The 12,573-nt window shown below is 38.5% G+C and overlaps 4 protein-coding genes across 6 annotated transcripts; 2 read left to right on the forward strand and 2 right to left on the reverse strand.

The window, feature by feature from the left end:
- Positions 1-275: 275 nt before the first annotated feature.
- Positions 276-3,255, reverse strand: LOC17875370 (probable galacturonosyltransferase 4). Of its 2 annotated transcripts, none has more exons than XM_006279533.2 (9): positions 3,032-3,255; positions 2,906-2,940; positions 2,775-2,816; positions 2,622-2,697; positions 2,441-2,544; positions 1,934-2,205; positions 1,497-1,854; positions 851-1,426; positions 276-731 (listed from the first exon to the last, which is right to left on the reverse strand). In XM_006279533.2, the coding sequence occupies exons 1-9, from the start codon at positions 3,135-3,137 to the stop codon at positions 456-458; spliced, it is 1,845 nt and encodes a 614-aa protein (XP_006279595.1). In that variant the 5' UTR covers positions 3,138-3,255; the 3' UTR covers positions 276-455. The 2 variants fall into 2 exon arrangements, with proteins under 2 accessions (XP_006279595.1, XP_023637083.1); XM_023781315.1 differs by having other exon boundaries at positions 2,906-2,943.
- A 263-nt stretch (positions 3,256-3,518) lies between these two features.
- Positions 3,519-5,748, forward strand: LOC17876528 (phosphoglycolate phosphatase 2). Of its 2 annotated transcripts, none has more exons than XR_002833440.1 (11): positions 3,519-3,699; positions 3,797-3,864; positions 3,930-4,025; positions 4,104-4,175; positions 4,257-4,328; positions 4,514-4,573; positions 4,694-4,746; positions 4,832-4,929; positions 5,014-5,113; positions 5,172-5,300; positions 5,411-5,505. XR_002833440.1 is itself a non-coding variant. In XM_006282211.2 (11 exons), exons 1-11 carry the CDS (start codon positions 3,621-3,623, stop codon positions 5,518-5,520), a joined length of 912 nt encoding a protein of 303 aa, XP_006282273.1. In that variant the 5' UTR covers positions 3,554-3,620; the 3' UTR covers positions 5,521-5,748. The 2 variants fall into 2 exon arrangements, 1 of the variants encoding a protein (XP_006282273.1); XM_006282211.2 differs by having other exon boundaries at positions 3,554-3,699; positions 5,197-5,300; positions 5,411-5,748.
- A 676-nt stretch (positions 5,749-6,424) lies between these two features.
- Positions 6,425-9,071, forward strand: LOC17874792 (serine/threonine-protein kinase D6PKL2). Its single transcript, XM_006280157.2, has 3 exons — positions 6,425-6,676; positions 6,918-7,854; positions 8,014-9,071. Exons 2-3 carry the CDS (start codon positions 6,974-6,976, stop codon positions 8,891-8,893), a joined length of 1,761 nt encoding a protein of 586 aa, XP_006280219.1. The 5' UTR covers positions 6,425-6,676; positions 6,918-6,973; the 3' UTR covers positions 8,894-9,071.
- On the reverse strand, positions 9,062-10,316 carry LOC17876609 (U-box domain-containing protein 37). Its single transcript, XM_006282242.2, has 4 exons — positions 9,889-10,316; positions 9,682-9,800; positions 9,477-9,592; positions 9,062-9,386 (listed from the first exon to the last, which is right to left on the reverse strand). The coding sequence occupies exons 1-4, from the start codon at positions 10,151-10,153 to the stop codon at positions 9,155-9,157; spliced, it is 732 nt and encodes a 243-aa protein (XP_006282304.1). The 5' UTR covers positions 10,154-10,316; the 3' UTR covers positions 9,062-9,154.
- Between the last annotated feature and the right edge of the window lie 2,257 nt (positions 10,317-12,573).

A 12,573-nucleotide genomic window follows, 5' to 3' on the forward strand; every position in this document is an offset into this window, starting at 1 on the left:
ACAGTAACTCTATACCCTAAATGAACAGTAAATATATACCCTAAATGAACAGTGAATCTATACCCTAAATGAACAGTAATCCTAGACCCTATTATTGGCGATTGTTGCACTATTAATGGTATGCTGTTTTTCTTGAGGTCAAAGGATTATGGCTAAAACCAAATCCCATAAACAGATCATGCTGTTCTAATAGTTTAAAGAGTCTCCTATATCGACCGACAATGTCACCACTCTAACGAAACAGTGTTCTCTTAGAACGTTACGACAAAAAGAAAAAGGAGTTGTTTCACTGTTTCGTTTTAATTCCCTTGTTGATATATGTTGCAATAATAACATCGGTCGTGCCTATTGGAACGAATCTTCTTTTACCGTGTCATCTACAATTTGGTTTTCATGTAATGCTCATCTCGTCAGATTCGAGACGTATAACATTGCTCTCACAACAAATTCTAATTCTAAGGATTGATGTTGCATTCTCTGAGATAAACGTGCTCATAGTCTACATGCTTTGACCAGAAGCCTCGGTATCTTGGAATCCCGATCTCTAGCCACGGCTTGAGGTTACCATTATAGTGTATCACGGCTGCCCTCTCAATATCCCTCTGGTTCACACTCGGGTTGTATCCAAGTCCTAGTATGTGCCATTTCCGTTCTAGCGGATATGTTTGTCTCCAAAATGTGATGAGACCAGGCGGCAACGTCCCTAGCTTCCACAATTCTCGGTCTTGATTCTGCAGTTCAAAATCGTTCGCGTATATGATTAACAGCCATTTCTTGAAATCAAAACGGATGCGACCTAGGCCACACAGACAGGCAACTCAAACATAAGTAAAATATATTTTCTGCATACCAGATCCTGCCATCGATGATAAACCTCTGTGATGTTTTGCCTCTTCCATTCATCCAGATCAAAGACATTCATACCATATGCCCAACCACAAGCACGAGGGTCAAAGTTCTTGGAGATGAGTGGATTTGAGAAGTTCAGATAACGGTCAAAGCGATGAAAGCTCTCCCCACAAGTCTCTACAGCACCGTTGACATTACCTTTCAGATCAACCGACCAAAGACCAGAAAGGTCCTTCTGCACAACTATATCATCATCCAAGAAGAGCACTTTGCTGAGCTTCGGAAAGATCTCAGGCAAGTAAAACCGAAGATGATTAAGGATCGATAAGTATTTTGGATTCCGGAACTTCAAGTTTGTGTCTGAATTTGTATGGTGGGCCCTGAAGTAATAATCTATCATTGATCTAGAACTAAGCTGTTTGAGAACGGGACTGTAGCTTGAATTCAGCCATGTAAATTCTTCAACGTTCTGAACCTGGATGGTGGCTTTGCCAGGTGGGTTGTCCAGGAACCACATCCTCATTGCGGCATAATTGAGTCTGTCTGTGACGATGTGGAAGACATGCTTGCTGGGATGCTGCCAAGAAACCATTAACACCGTAAGTTTAAACAGAAAGACACACTTAAATGTTCAAGTTAATTCTTACCTTTGCATTGGTTATGGTAGAGTTAACAACAACTGACGTAGCCAAAACATTATCAGAGAAAAGGGCATAGTGATACAGCTGATTATCTTCTAGTTTCTCCTGATTTGGGAATTGTTGTTGAGATGAATTTAAAGCATAATAATCTGTAGTGAGGCGCAGAGGGAGGCAGTGAAGTCCTTTTGGAATGGTCTTAGCAGTCAATTGAGTCAAGAACATGGTTTGCTTCTTATGGACCCGTAGCTGCTCCTCTGCGGAGTGGAGCATTGCACGTAGCTTCTTGACCACTGTGGAACAGTCATCTTGGATCTGCTTGCCTTTGGCTAAAGTTTGCTCCATTGCTTTTAGCTTTTCAATAGCACTAGGATTAAAAAATGGCAGAGAAATCAGTTCAGAGGAAGAAACATGTTTTCAACAGATTACAAACAAGGGGAACTTACGTCTTTGGCAGATCCGAATCCTTGGAAGCATCTGCAAGTGCCCGTTGAACTTCTTTAATACGAAGTCGAAGCTCCCTCACAAAATGTGGATTGGCCTTTGCAGATGGAAGTGAAAGATAAACCTTAGCCCTAATAAGCTGATCTTTAAGGTGTCTGACCTGAGCATCAGGCATCAAGATGTTTCCTTTCTCTTTGTTAGCTCCGAAAGCACTAGGCTCATGGTCATCAACTTTTTCAGAGGTTTGCTGGGACAATTGAACATGGATCCTTTCCTGAAAGATGATGAGATTAACGCACAAATATATGAGGGTAGGGGAGATAAAATGTTGGGCACAACAAGACTCTAAGGAGGATAGTTACATACATAGGCAACCACAAGGATAGGAAAATCCAAATTGATACTAATTATCAAATAAAGTATAAAAGCCAAATCTGGATCCCTATCAACTAGGAAAATCCAATTCTAATTCCCGTGGTAAAATAATGGCATAGGAAACACCAACGTACCCTATTAATCCCAGAGTCTGAGGCTGAATCAGTGACTTGTTTGATGGAATTGTCAGGTTGAGAGTCATCGTCGGTGGCAGAAAGAACTCGAGCAGACAATTGGTCTGAGAGAATGTAATGAGTGAAATCGGAGAAAATAAAAGAAGCGGCTAGGGGAATTCAGATGTATACACACACGTACCTTGCCGCCGTGAATTCTTATCGACGGTATAGACCACGACTTCTTCTTCTCCACCTTTGACCACTGCCGGAGATTCCTATAGACAGATGCATTTTAAAACAAGAAACGAGCTAAAGAAAGAAAGATCTGAGTGAAGTAAGCTTGGACAAGTACCCGAGGAAGCAGATTCAAACGATTCTCATCGGAATTGAAAGTCTGAAAAGGAAACAAATGTGAACAAGTCGAAAACACAAAGGTCAAGAGAGAGAGAGAGAGAGAGAGGAGAGTCATATACTAATACCGACCAAGGCGGTTACATCCTCGAGGAAATCGCGTTTAGCTGCTACAGAATGAAACAAAGAAGACGATGATAAGAAATGCAATATCCAAATCGGAGATATGAGATAGAGAGTTACAGAGAGAGAACCGACAAAAGGGAGTCTTGAAAGAGGCGGCGGGATCGGTGTAGAGAAAGATAGGTGCGGCGACGGTGAGGACCATGAAGAAAAGAACAAGATTGCGAAGCTTCACCATCATCGTTCACCAGTTGAGAGCATCAGATCAAGATTGAGCCAATCTTTCTTTTTTTTGCCTTTTCTTTTTGTTTTCAAGTGTGAGTGATTGAGAGAGCGATGAAGCAGAGGAAGAACAAGTGAGAACAAACAAAATAAAAAAACAAATTACCAGCTGGTGGTGGGTAATAAGACGCTTTTACCCTTCGTTATTAACTATCAGAATTTGTGTGGTCTAGATTCCCTCTCACACAGCTCATTAACTTCTTTTTTTTTGTTTTTTTTTTTTTGAAAACTCACAGCTCATTAACTAACATAAAAATGAATCCTCCTTACTAATTAGGCCTTTTGAGGCCCATTTTGGTTTCAACATTCGTTTAAATTACTTGGGCCTTACAATAATAATGGGCCTCCCTCGATTCCTAATGCCAGAAATCAGCAAATCGTATTGTATTTTATTCCGGGATTCTGGGAAGAAGAAGAAGAAGAAGAAGAAGAAGACACTCCGATGGCGCCTCAGCTTCTCTCCACCTGTACCTTCAAATCTCTCTTTGACTCTGTCGACACTTTCCTCTTCGACTGCGATGGTATACCATTATACTATCCCCTCCTCCATTTTATTCCTTAATTGCTTCGCTGATGGATGATGATGATGATGATGATGATGATGATGATTCGATTCAGGTGTTATATGGAAGGGTGACACGCTCATCGATGGCGTCTCCCAAACTCTCGACCTAATCCGCTCTAAGGCACTTGACCCTTTTGCCACTCTTTTCCCTCCCGCCTTTCTCTGATGATTTTGTGGTATTTTCAGGGTAAAAATGTGGTTTTTGTGACAAACAATTCGGTAAAATCGAGGAGGCAATACGCTGAAAAGTTCCGATCTTTGGGTCTCGCTTCTGTTACTCAGGTATAATTGGTTTTGCCTTCTTCCATTACCTACCCTGTGCCAGAGCTTATCTTTTCGAAACTGTGATTACTTTGCAAGGATGAGATCTTCTCTTCGTCATTTGCTGCAGCTATGTACCTCAAACTCAACAATTTCCCTAAGGACAAGAAGGTTCGTCTTCGACTAACACAGTTTGCTTATGTCTTTATCTATCGTCCATCTTTTCTCACTATTTCGTGTTTGCTGTTCTAGGTTTATGTGATTGGTGGAGAGGGTGTTCTTGAGGAGCTTCAGATTGCTGGTTTTACAGGTCTTGGTGGTCCCGTAAGTAGTCTTTTATTATTTTTTCTTTTTTAAAGTACTTTTATAGGATCACTTTGAGGGCTAATAGATATCTGTAGTAGCTGTTAGATACTTACTTATTGGCCCTGGGTGTTTAAAACCTGCCAATAAATATTGAATAATTCGAATGCCTCTGTTTATCTGAAGCAGTGTTTGTCTCCATGCAGGAAGATGGTGAAAAGAAGGCACAATGGAAATCAAACTGTCTCTTTGAACATGATAAAAATGTAATGTGTCATAAGACTTTGATTCCTTCTCCACTTCTAGAATCTTGCTTTGTTTTTTTTCTTGTTCTCTTTTACTCCATGTTTCTAGTCATGTATGTTCTTCATGTCTTCCTGTGTCAGGTGGGAGCAGTTGTAGTCGGACTAGATCCCAACATTAACTACTATAAGCTTCAGTAAGATGGATTACTATTGCATACAAGTCTGTTGTTTTAATCCAGCTTTTGAGAGTCTTGTCTAACACAATAATGGAAACGGCAGGTACGGGACCCTCTGTGTCCGTGAGAATCCGGGATGTCTTTTCATTGCGACCAACCGTGATGCAGTAGGACATATGACAGATCTGCAAGAGTGGCCTGGTATGGTCACTAGACTCAAAAGGCTACAGTGCCCAAAGTAGCAGTTTGGCTGTCACAGCATCAAATTCTTACTCGTAATTCTAGGTGCTGGTTGTATGGTTGCTGCGATGTGTGGATCAACTGAAAGAGAACCAATAGTTGTTGGGAAACCATCTACTTTCATGATGGACTTTCTCCTACAAAAGTAAAGGCAGATCCTGTTTCAATTCATAATGTGCAGTATATAGCACTGTGTGATGAAGAGGTGTATTTCCTTGTGTTTTACAGATATGGGACAGACTCATCAAGGATGTGCATGGTGGGTGATAGGCTAGATACTGACATCTTGTTTGGGCAGAATGCTGGCTGCAAAACCCTCCTGGTCTTAACAGGTCACTCTTTGATTTTATTTTATTTTGAGGTTTACTAGCCATCACAAGTCAATGGTGATATGTGGACAATGTTTTAGTGAACTAAAAAGTGGTTGGGATTGTCAAAACAGGGGTGACAAGTGAATCGGATCTACTAGAAAAAGGCAACAAGATTGAACCAGACTATTATACAAGAACAGTCTCTGATATCACAAAGCTGATGGATTCCCCTAGTAAGTAAGGCCGTCATCATCTTGCCTTGCCCTGAAACAGTAAGATATGTCCTGTCATTTGCGTATGAAAAGATGAACTTTCTGATTATTACTTTTGTCTTCGCTGATAATCTAATGATCAATCAGAAAACATGGCTTGCTAGCTTTTAATAAAGGCTGAGTTGAATTCGTTTGTTATGTTGGACTTGAGCAAGATGAAAAGTTGAATGAATTTGGTAATGAGCAAGTACGATTTTCATGGGAAGTCCAAAAGCACAGCTTGGTTTCATGTCATAGGGTCGTTTATTTTTCATTACTATTAGCCTTGCTTGGTCCAGAAACATGTGATGCCTAATGAAAATAGGAACTAGGAACTGTAAACGGTCGTGTCGAGGAACACAGATCTCTTGAGTTGAGATTTTAAAAAGGGTTCCAAACCAAACGGCATGTGATGTGGTTGTCAGCGAATATTCCGCTCCTGCAAAGTTAAACTTAATGATAATGAACATTGAAACTTATCCTCAGTTTGGCTGTTTCTTCTGCTGTGTCATAAATCATAATGAAGTTTTCAAGGGCACAGAAACATAATGAGGGAAAAGAGTACAAAATCTTAATTGTGCTTTTAGCATGCCTTGTTCTCTTTTCTGTATTTTTTTCTCCTTCTCAAAGTCATTTCAATAATTAATAATGCTTTACTAAAACACAACAACAGGTCTAAATTGTCTGCACAGTAAAATTAAGACATAAATAATCTATCATCATTTGCATAACATTTGTCTTTCTTAAAATAACCAGGAATTATCAAATTATGTAAATTTGTGATCATTCAACTCTCTTTAGTCACACACTCCTTATTTTTGGTAGTCTCATACGAGATATTGTACACTGATGTTAAATTACAGTGCTGCATCATTTTATATTATTATAGGGAAAAAGAAAAAGAAAACAAAAAAAGGGAAAGGTACTATCTTGTAAACTTAGCTTTAAGAGTCTTTTAATTTAATTTTTCTCTTGACTGGATCCTCTCCTCCGGCTCCGGGTTCTTGTCGTGCGTATCCGGCGAAATGAGAAGTGTATAGAGAGCAACAGAGGTGAAGCTGAAGTGATCATCAAGTGCATGTAATTGCGTCCTCAAAAATTGATACTTTTTTCTTCGAATCTTCTCTGCGTCAATCCACACCCAAGGTATCTCCTTCCACCTCTCTTTCTAGGGTTTCTCCCTAAAGTTACTGCCTTTACCTTGTTTCCAGATCTCCCTTGTCTTACTCTTCTCATTTTAGATCTTCTTCCACCTGAAACCACGTATCTCCCTTTCTTTTTAATCAACTTTCAAAATCAAAAACATTAGTTTTGTGCTGTTTGATCTGTCTCTGTGCTGTGTGTGGGTCTTCGTTCTTCTTCTAACTGATTCTCATGATCCTACTAGGGTTTCAAGGAAGATGTGTCTTTCCCGTTAGCTAAAGATAGTTTATTTTGTGTCCGATGGCGTCTACTCGTAAACCCAGTGGTCATGGAGCTGAAGTCGAAGCTCAGAAGCGCTCCTCCTCGAATAGTAATACTAAGTCAGCCAAAGCCGAGATTTTTGAGTCGATGCAGTTACAAAGATCAGTAACAAATCCAGCTGCTGTAGGAGTTCTGGAGAGTAAACGGTTGCCAGAGTCGTGTAGGAAGCGATCTAGTGACCCGGCTGTTTGTAAACCCGATTTTAGCTCCCTATCAACCGTTCTTGAGCACGTAGATTCATTGACCATTGATGAAAAGAAAACATCAGGCTTTGGCAGCGTCAAGACCAGCTCTGCTTCTGCCAAAATGAGTGATGGCACGAGCAGTCTTGGCAAGACAAGTGGAAGTGCCAAGCTAAGTGGCCGCCTTGATTTCATGGAAAGTGGCAAGAGCAGTATCTGCAGAGGAAGCACAAGCAGTGATGTGAGTGACGAGAGTAGTTGCAGCAGCTTTAGCAGCACTGTCAACAAACCCCACAAGGCCAATGACATGAGATGGGAAGCAATCCAGGCAGTTCGGGCTCGGGATGGGGTTTTGGGTCTGAGCCATTTCAAGCTCCTTAAGAGGCTAGGCTGCGGGGACATCGGCAGTGTTTATCTCTCTGAGTTGAGCGGGACCAAGTGTTACTTTGCTATGAAGGTTATGGACAAGACATCCCTTGCGAGTCGCAAGAAGCTTCTACGAGCTCAGACCGAAAGAGAGATTCTCCAGTCTTTGGATCACCCGTTTCTCCCTACACTCTACACCCACTTTGAGACTGAGAAATTCTCATGCCTGGTGATGGAATTCTGTCCCGGAGGAGATTTGCATACTCTCAGGCAACGCCAGCCGGGGAAGCATTTTTCTGAGCAAGCCGTAAAGTAAGTCATCCTTCCTTGATATGTCATTCTGTCTAGATTTGCTATTCCTTTGATTTTATCTTATTACAAAGTATCGTATAGATGACAAAAGAAAATATTTTTGGATCTTTACTTGATCTTTTATTCTCAACTGATTGGGGTGTTTTCAATGTGTGGCAGGTTTTACATAGCAGAGTCATTGCTAGCTTTGGAATACCTGCACATGCTGGGGATTGTGTATCGAGATCTTAAGCCTGAAAACGTTCTAGTGCGGGAAGACGGACACATAATGCTCTCTGATTTTGACCTCTCACTCCGCTGTCTTGTCAGCCCTACTCTAGTGAAATCTGCCGCCATCGAGTCAGACCCATTACGAAAAAACGTTTACTGTGTGCAACCTGCTTGCATAGAGCCATCCTGCATCCAGCCGTCTTGCACCGTCCCCACCACTTGCTTTTCCCCACGTTTGTTCTCAAGCAAATCTAAAAAGGACCGTAAACCCAAGAATGATACCGCAAATCAAGTTAGGCCATTGCCAGAGCTGGTAGCCGAGCCAACCGATGCACGCTCCATGTCTTTTGTGGGCACACACGAGTATTTGGCCCCAGAGATCATTAAAGGTGAAGGCCACGGGAGTGCAGTGGATTGGTGGACTTTTGGGATTTTTCTGTATGAACTTCTCTTCGGGAGAACGCCTTTCAAGGGATCAGGAAACCGACAGACACTCTTCAATGTGGTAGGTCAGCCTCTGCGGTTCCCAGAAACACCTGTGGTGAGTTTTGCTGCGAGAGACCTCATCCGGGGCCTGCTCATGAAGGAGCCGCAGCAGCGGCTGGGGTTCAAACGGGGAGCCACTGAGGTTAAGCAGCACCCATTCTTTGAAGGTGTGAACTGGGCTTTGATTCGGTGTGCGACTCCACCAGAAATCCCAAGACCTGTTGAGCTGGAAAAGGAACCTGTGAGTGTTGCAGAGGCACCATCAAACCAGAAGACAGCAGCCGGTTTGGTTCTGAATGCTCAGAAAGGATCTGATAACTATTTGGAATTTGATTTCTTCTAGTGTTACATTTAGACATATGGTACTCTATTCTTCTTAAAAGACCATGTAGTAGAAGATGATCAAGTGTTGTTTCGATCTTTATAGTTTGCCATGAATTGTATGCTTGTTTCCTGTATGCAGAAGCTGCTGTAGTTTATAAAAATGTTGTAACTCTTTCTGATAGCCTTATTAGTTTTTACCCGAGATCCTTTTTACTTGCTCTAACCAAGCAAAGAACATAACATCAAGTGTATAGTCTCTGCATCTTGATCTCTCATTACATTAACTGTTAGTTTTGGGCTTACTGATAAAGCAAATACAAGCAAAAGGGTCAACGGGTTGATCTTTCTTTGGCTGCTGCGCCATTGGGGACTTAGAAGGGCTGTTCTTCATCATCACCTCCTCCATGTTTATTTCTCTTCCTTGGCATATGACTTTAACCTCACACATATCCGCTGCAGAGCTCCTCGTTATCAGTTCAGGAACACTGTTTCCTTTCATCGTCGTTGCTTTCCTACAAGAAGCCATAAAGAGAGAAGGAGGATGTCCTGTCATCTGAAGACTGAAAGAGTTGTGGGGGTCATCTTGTGTATATTATATATACCTAGCATTAGACTTGTCGATCCCAAGAACAAGCTTCTTAATGTTAAGAATGGTAATGAGGTCTTGTATAGCCTTAGCCACCGAGTCACTCTCAACCAGTATTGTCTCCACCTTTACCTGTGTTTCTCACTTACTCTCTCAAGTGTTAGCTTACGTTGACTCTTAACCATCTAAACAACACCAAGAGATAGAAAGAGAGATAGGACCTTAGAAGCAGAGCAAGCATGAAGGAATTTGAGCAACAGAGTTCTTCTTTTTTCCCTTTCCTGAGACATAAAGCTTTCTACTTGTTCTTGACTCGCTTTCTCCCTCGTCAACCTCCCCACTACAAGGATCATACATACACTTGAGTAACGACAAACATCTAATCAAAGATAAGAAGTTGACAAGGATATATATATATATATACATACAAGGGTAAGGAATGAAGCGAGTCTCAGGGAAGACATGGATGAGGAAGAGAAGAGTTGAAGAAGAGGTGATAAGATTGTCAATAGCCCAACGCAATGCCTCCATGCTTGAGTCTCCTTTCCCTACCCCAACATACACGTTGTCGTCTCCGTTCATCGACACTGTTCCACTGCTTCTCCCTTCCAACTGGCTCTCCCTCACACTCTCCAGTCCTCTCCTTCCATCTTCGTCCTCCTCCTCCTCTATCTCATTGCTTCTCCGTTGCATCTCAAGTTCTCGTTGACTCTTTTCTGCTCTTCTCTTGCCCTCTCTACCCCATCAAATATTTTTACTTCCTTTAATATATATATGCAATCTACATGTGCCTGTGGTGGATGTAGACCTTATACTTTGTGTTCTTGCGTGTGAGTTTTGTGAATGAACTTTTCATCAAGACATTAGTTGTATCTTTTACCTATCATGAAGATTTCCATATACAAGATTTATCCACCCACGTATGTGTCAATTTATAAAATAAATTCGGTTAAGTAAATCATACATTTGCATCATCCAACTTTGGGTATATATATTGTTAATCTTGGTCAAGAATTTGAAACTATAAATGGGTCAACTCTTTGTTTATTGGCAATTGTTTAAGCATAAACAAAGAAAGATGCATATGTGTGCAAGGTCGAATATCCGAATCTCAAGCAGGAATCTTAATATTTAATAATCTAAAAGTCAAAACACATAAAAATTACAACAAAGTAAACAAAAACAAAGAAAAAATCTTTGATGCTTTCTTTCTTCTGACATTCAAGAATCCTTCCATGTTTAATGTTTGTTTGACCTGGAAGATTCAAGCCCTTATAGAGATCGTTTTGACCCAAGAGATCGTTTTGGACAAAGTTTTTGACTAATTTTGTGCTTGGTCTTAGTGTTAGGCCCAAATGAGAAGTGGGCCAACCAGTCTGTTTCGTTGTCCCATGATTCATAACTCACATTCAATGGCCAACTAGCATAAAGATGAAAGATGGATGAAAGAAGAAATGCAAAGAGCCAAGGTCCAAGAAATCACAAGAAAGACTTTTTGTATGATAGGCATGTTTTGCCATACAAAAGATATTGACCTTTGAATCTATACTATTAATTGGGGATCATTTTTAGTCTTTGTTGCCAAACAAACCTGAAAAAAATATATTAGAAATTATGTGATTGCAAACCTAAAGCCAAACACACTAAAAGACAGCAAAAAAATAAAAAAATAAATAAATAAATAAAAAACAAAAACTATCTATATTCATGGAAATCATTTTAATTTTGTTACCATAAAAAATGGACAATGAAACTCGAAATTTAACATATGCAAACAGATTTAATATTAGTTATATAATTTAGAGTATTTTTTGAAAATTATAATTTATATTTGAGAAAAATTTGGATGAAAACATATGTTTGATTATAAAAATACATATCATAAAATGTGGAGAAATATACGACATAATTAATTATATCATCAAATTTTAAAAAATATAATCTTAAAAAATAGTTAAAGATATTTGAATAAAAAATCTTAATCAAATCAATAATTAAAAATTTGTTGGCTAAAATCATGCAAAAATTATATATCACATAAAATCTCTTATTTTCATATAAAATCTCTTATTTCCACATAAAATCTTCATATTGAAAAAGCAATCTCGAAAATATAGCACAAAAATAAAATAATTTAACATATATTGATTAGATATGAGATATTTCTGTTTTTCCTTTTAAAAACCAATAATCCATTTTTTTGAAATCATTCAGAAATACAGAATTAATTCAATCACCTTAATAACTAGCACTTAACATAACCAATCGACAAGTAGAAAAATATTTAATTCGATTATTATTTTTCCTAACTATAATGCAATTTCAAATCTACAAACTATCCAAAAATAAAAAATAAAAGTTTAATTACATCGTAATAGTTTGATCGTTATAAATTCAAGATTTTATATATTTTGGTACCTCATTAACTACTAAATTAAAACTAAACAGTAAGTGGATATATCAAATTTAAATAATTGTTATGTCTTATTAGCAATTTCTAAATAATAAATGGATTATATTTTTATAATTTAATTTTTACGTCTTTTAAGTAAGTTTCGAAAAGAAAAAACAATCAAGTAGTTAAGAACAAAATCGTTAACTATCTAACTGAAACCAAACTAAATGTCAAACAGGTATGAATCCAAACTATAAATGATATACTATAAATATCTAAAAACACTATCCCACATATATAGGTACAACTGATATAATTATATTCAAAATAATATAAAGACTTAAAATAATATATTCAACAAAAAGGGCTGATTTCATTATTTTGAATATATATGTCACTAATCAAAATTGTAATTGTATAAAATGAAATATATTTTTCAACCGTATTATAAATAAATATCATATCTAGCCAAAATAATAAAAATTGAATTATTTTATTGCATTAAACACATATTTTATTTTTAATCAAATCAATACATGATTTTGTTATCACTTTCAGCAAAATGATTTTAATCTTATGCAAAAAGAGTAAAAATATTATACAAGATGGGAACGGGATGGAAAGAAGTCCGAACGGAATGTAAGCATAGATTTTCATACAAAAGTCTTAGAACATGTTACAATTAAAATTAAATAACGCTTGCAGTTTTATATGTAAT

The sequence above is a fragment of the Capsella rubella genome, unplaced genomic scaffold (genome assembly GCF_000375325.1).
Source record: "Capsella rubella cultivar Monte Gargano unplaced genomic scaffold, Caprub1_0 scaffold_8, whole genome shotgun sequence".
NCBI lineage: Eukaryota > Viridiplantae > Streptophyta > Magnoliopsida > Brassicales > Brassicaceae > Capsella > Capsella rubella.

Coding starts and splice junctions, on each gene's coding strand:
- LOC17875370 (XM_023781315.1), bottom strand. CDS start 3,137: ATGATGGTGAAGCTTCGCAATCTTGTTCTTTTCTTCATGGTCCTCACC. Junction 2,206..2,440: donor CAGACTCTGGGATTAATAGG/GTACGTTGGTGT, acceptor ATCATCTTTCAG/GAAAGGATCCATGTTCAATT. Junction 732..850: donor ATCATCGATGGCAGGATCTG/GTATGCAGAAAA, acceptor TTTGAACTGCAG/AATCAAGACCGAGAATTGTG.
- LOC17876528 (XM_006282211.2), top strand. CDS start 3,621: ATGGCGCCTCAGCTTCTCTCCACCTGTACCTTCAAATCTCTCTTTGAC. Junction 4,930..5,013: donor AGATCTGCAAGAGTGGCCTG/GTATGGTCACTA, acceptor TCGTAATTCTAG/GTGCTGGTTGTATGGTTGCT. Junction 5,301..5,410: donor AACCCTCCTGGTCTTAACAG/GTCACTCTTTGA, acceptor TTGTCAAAACAG/GGGTGACAAGTGAATCGGAT.
- LOC17874792 (XM_006280157.2), top strand. CDS start 6,974: ATGGCGTCTACTCGTAAACCCAGTGGTCATGGAGCTGAAGTCGAAGCT. Junction 7,855..8,013: donor TTTTCTGAGCAAGCCGTAAA/GTAAGTCATCCT, acceptor AATGTGTGGCAG/GTTTTACATAGCAGAGTCAT.
- LOC17876609 (XM_006282242.2), bottom strand. CDS start 10,153: ATGCAACGGAGAAGCAATGAGATAGAGGAGGAGGAGGACGAAGATGGA. Junction 9,801..9,888: donor TCGCTTCATTCCTTACCCTT/GTATGTATATAT, acceptor TGATCCTTGTAG/TGGGGAGGTTGACGAGGGAG. Junction 9,593..9,681: donor ATGCTTGCTCTGCTTCTAAG/GTCCTATCTCTC, acceptor TGAGAAACACAG/GTAAAGGTGGAGACAATACT.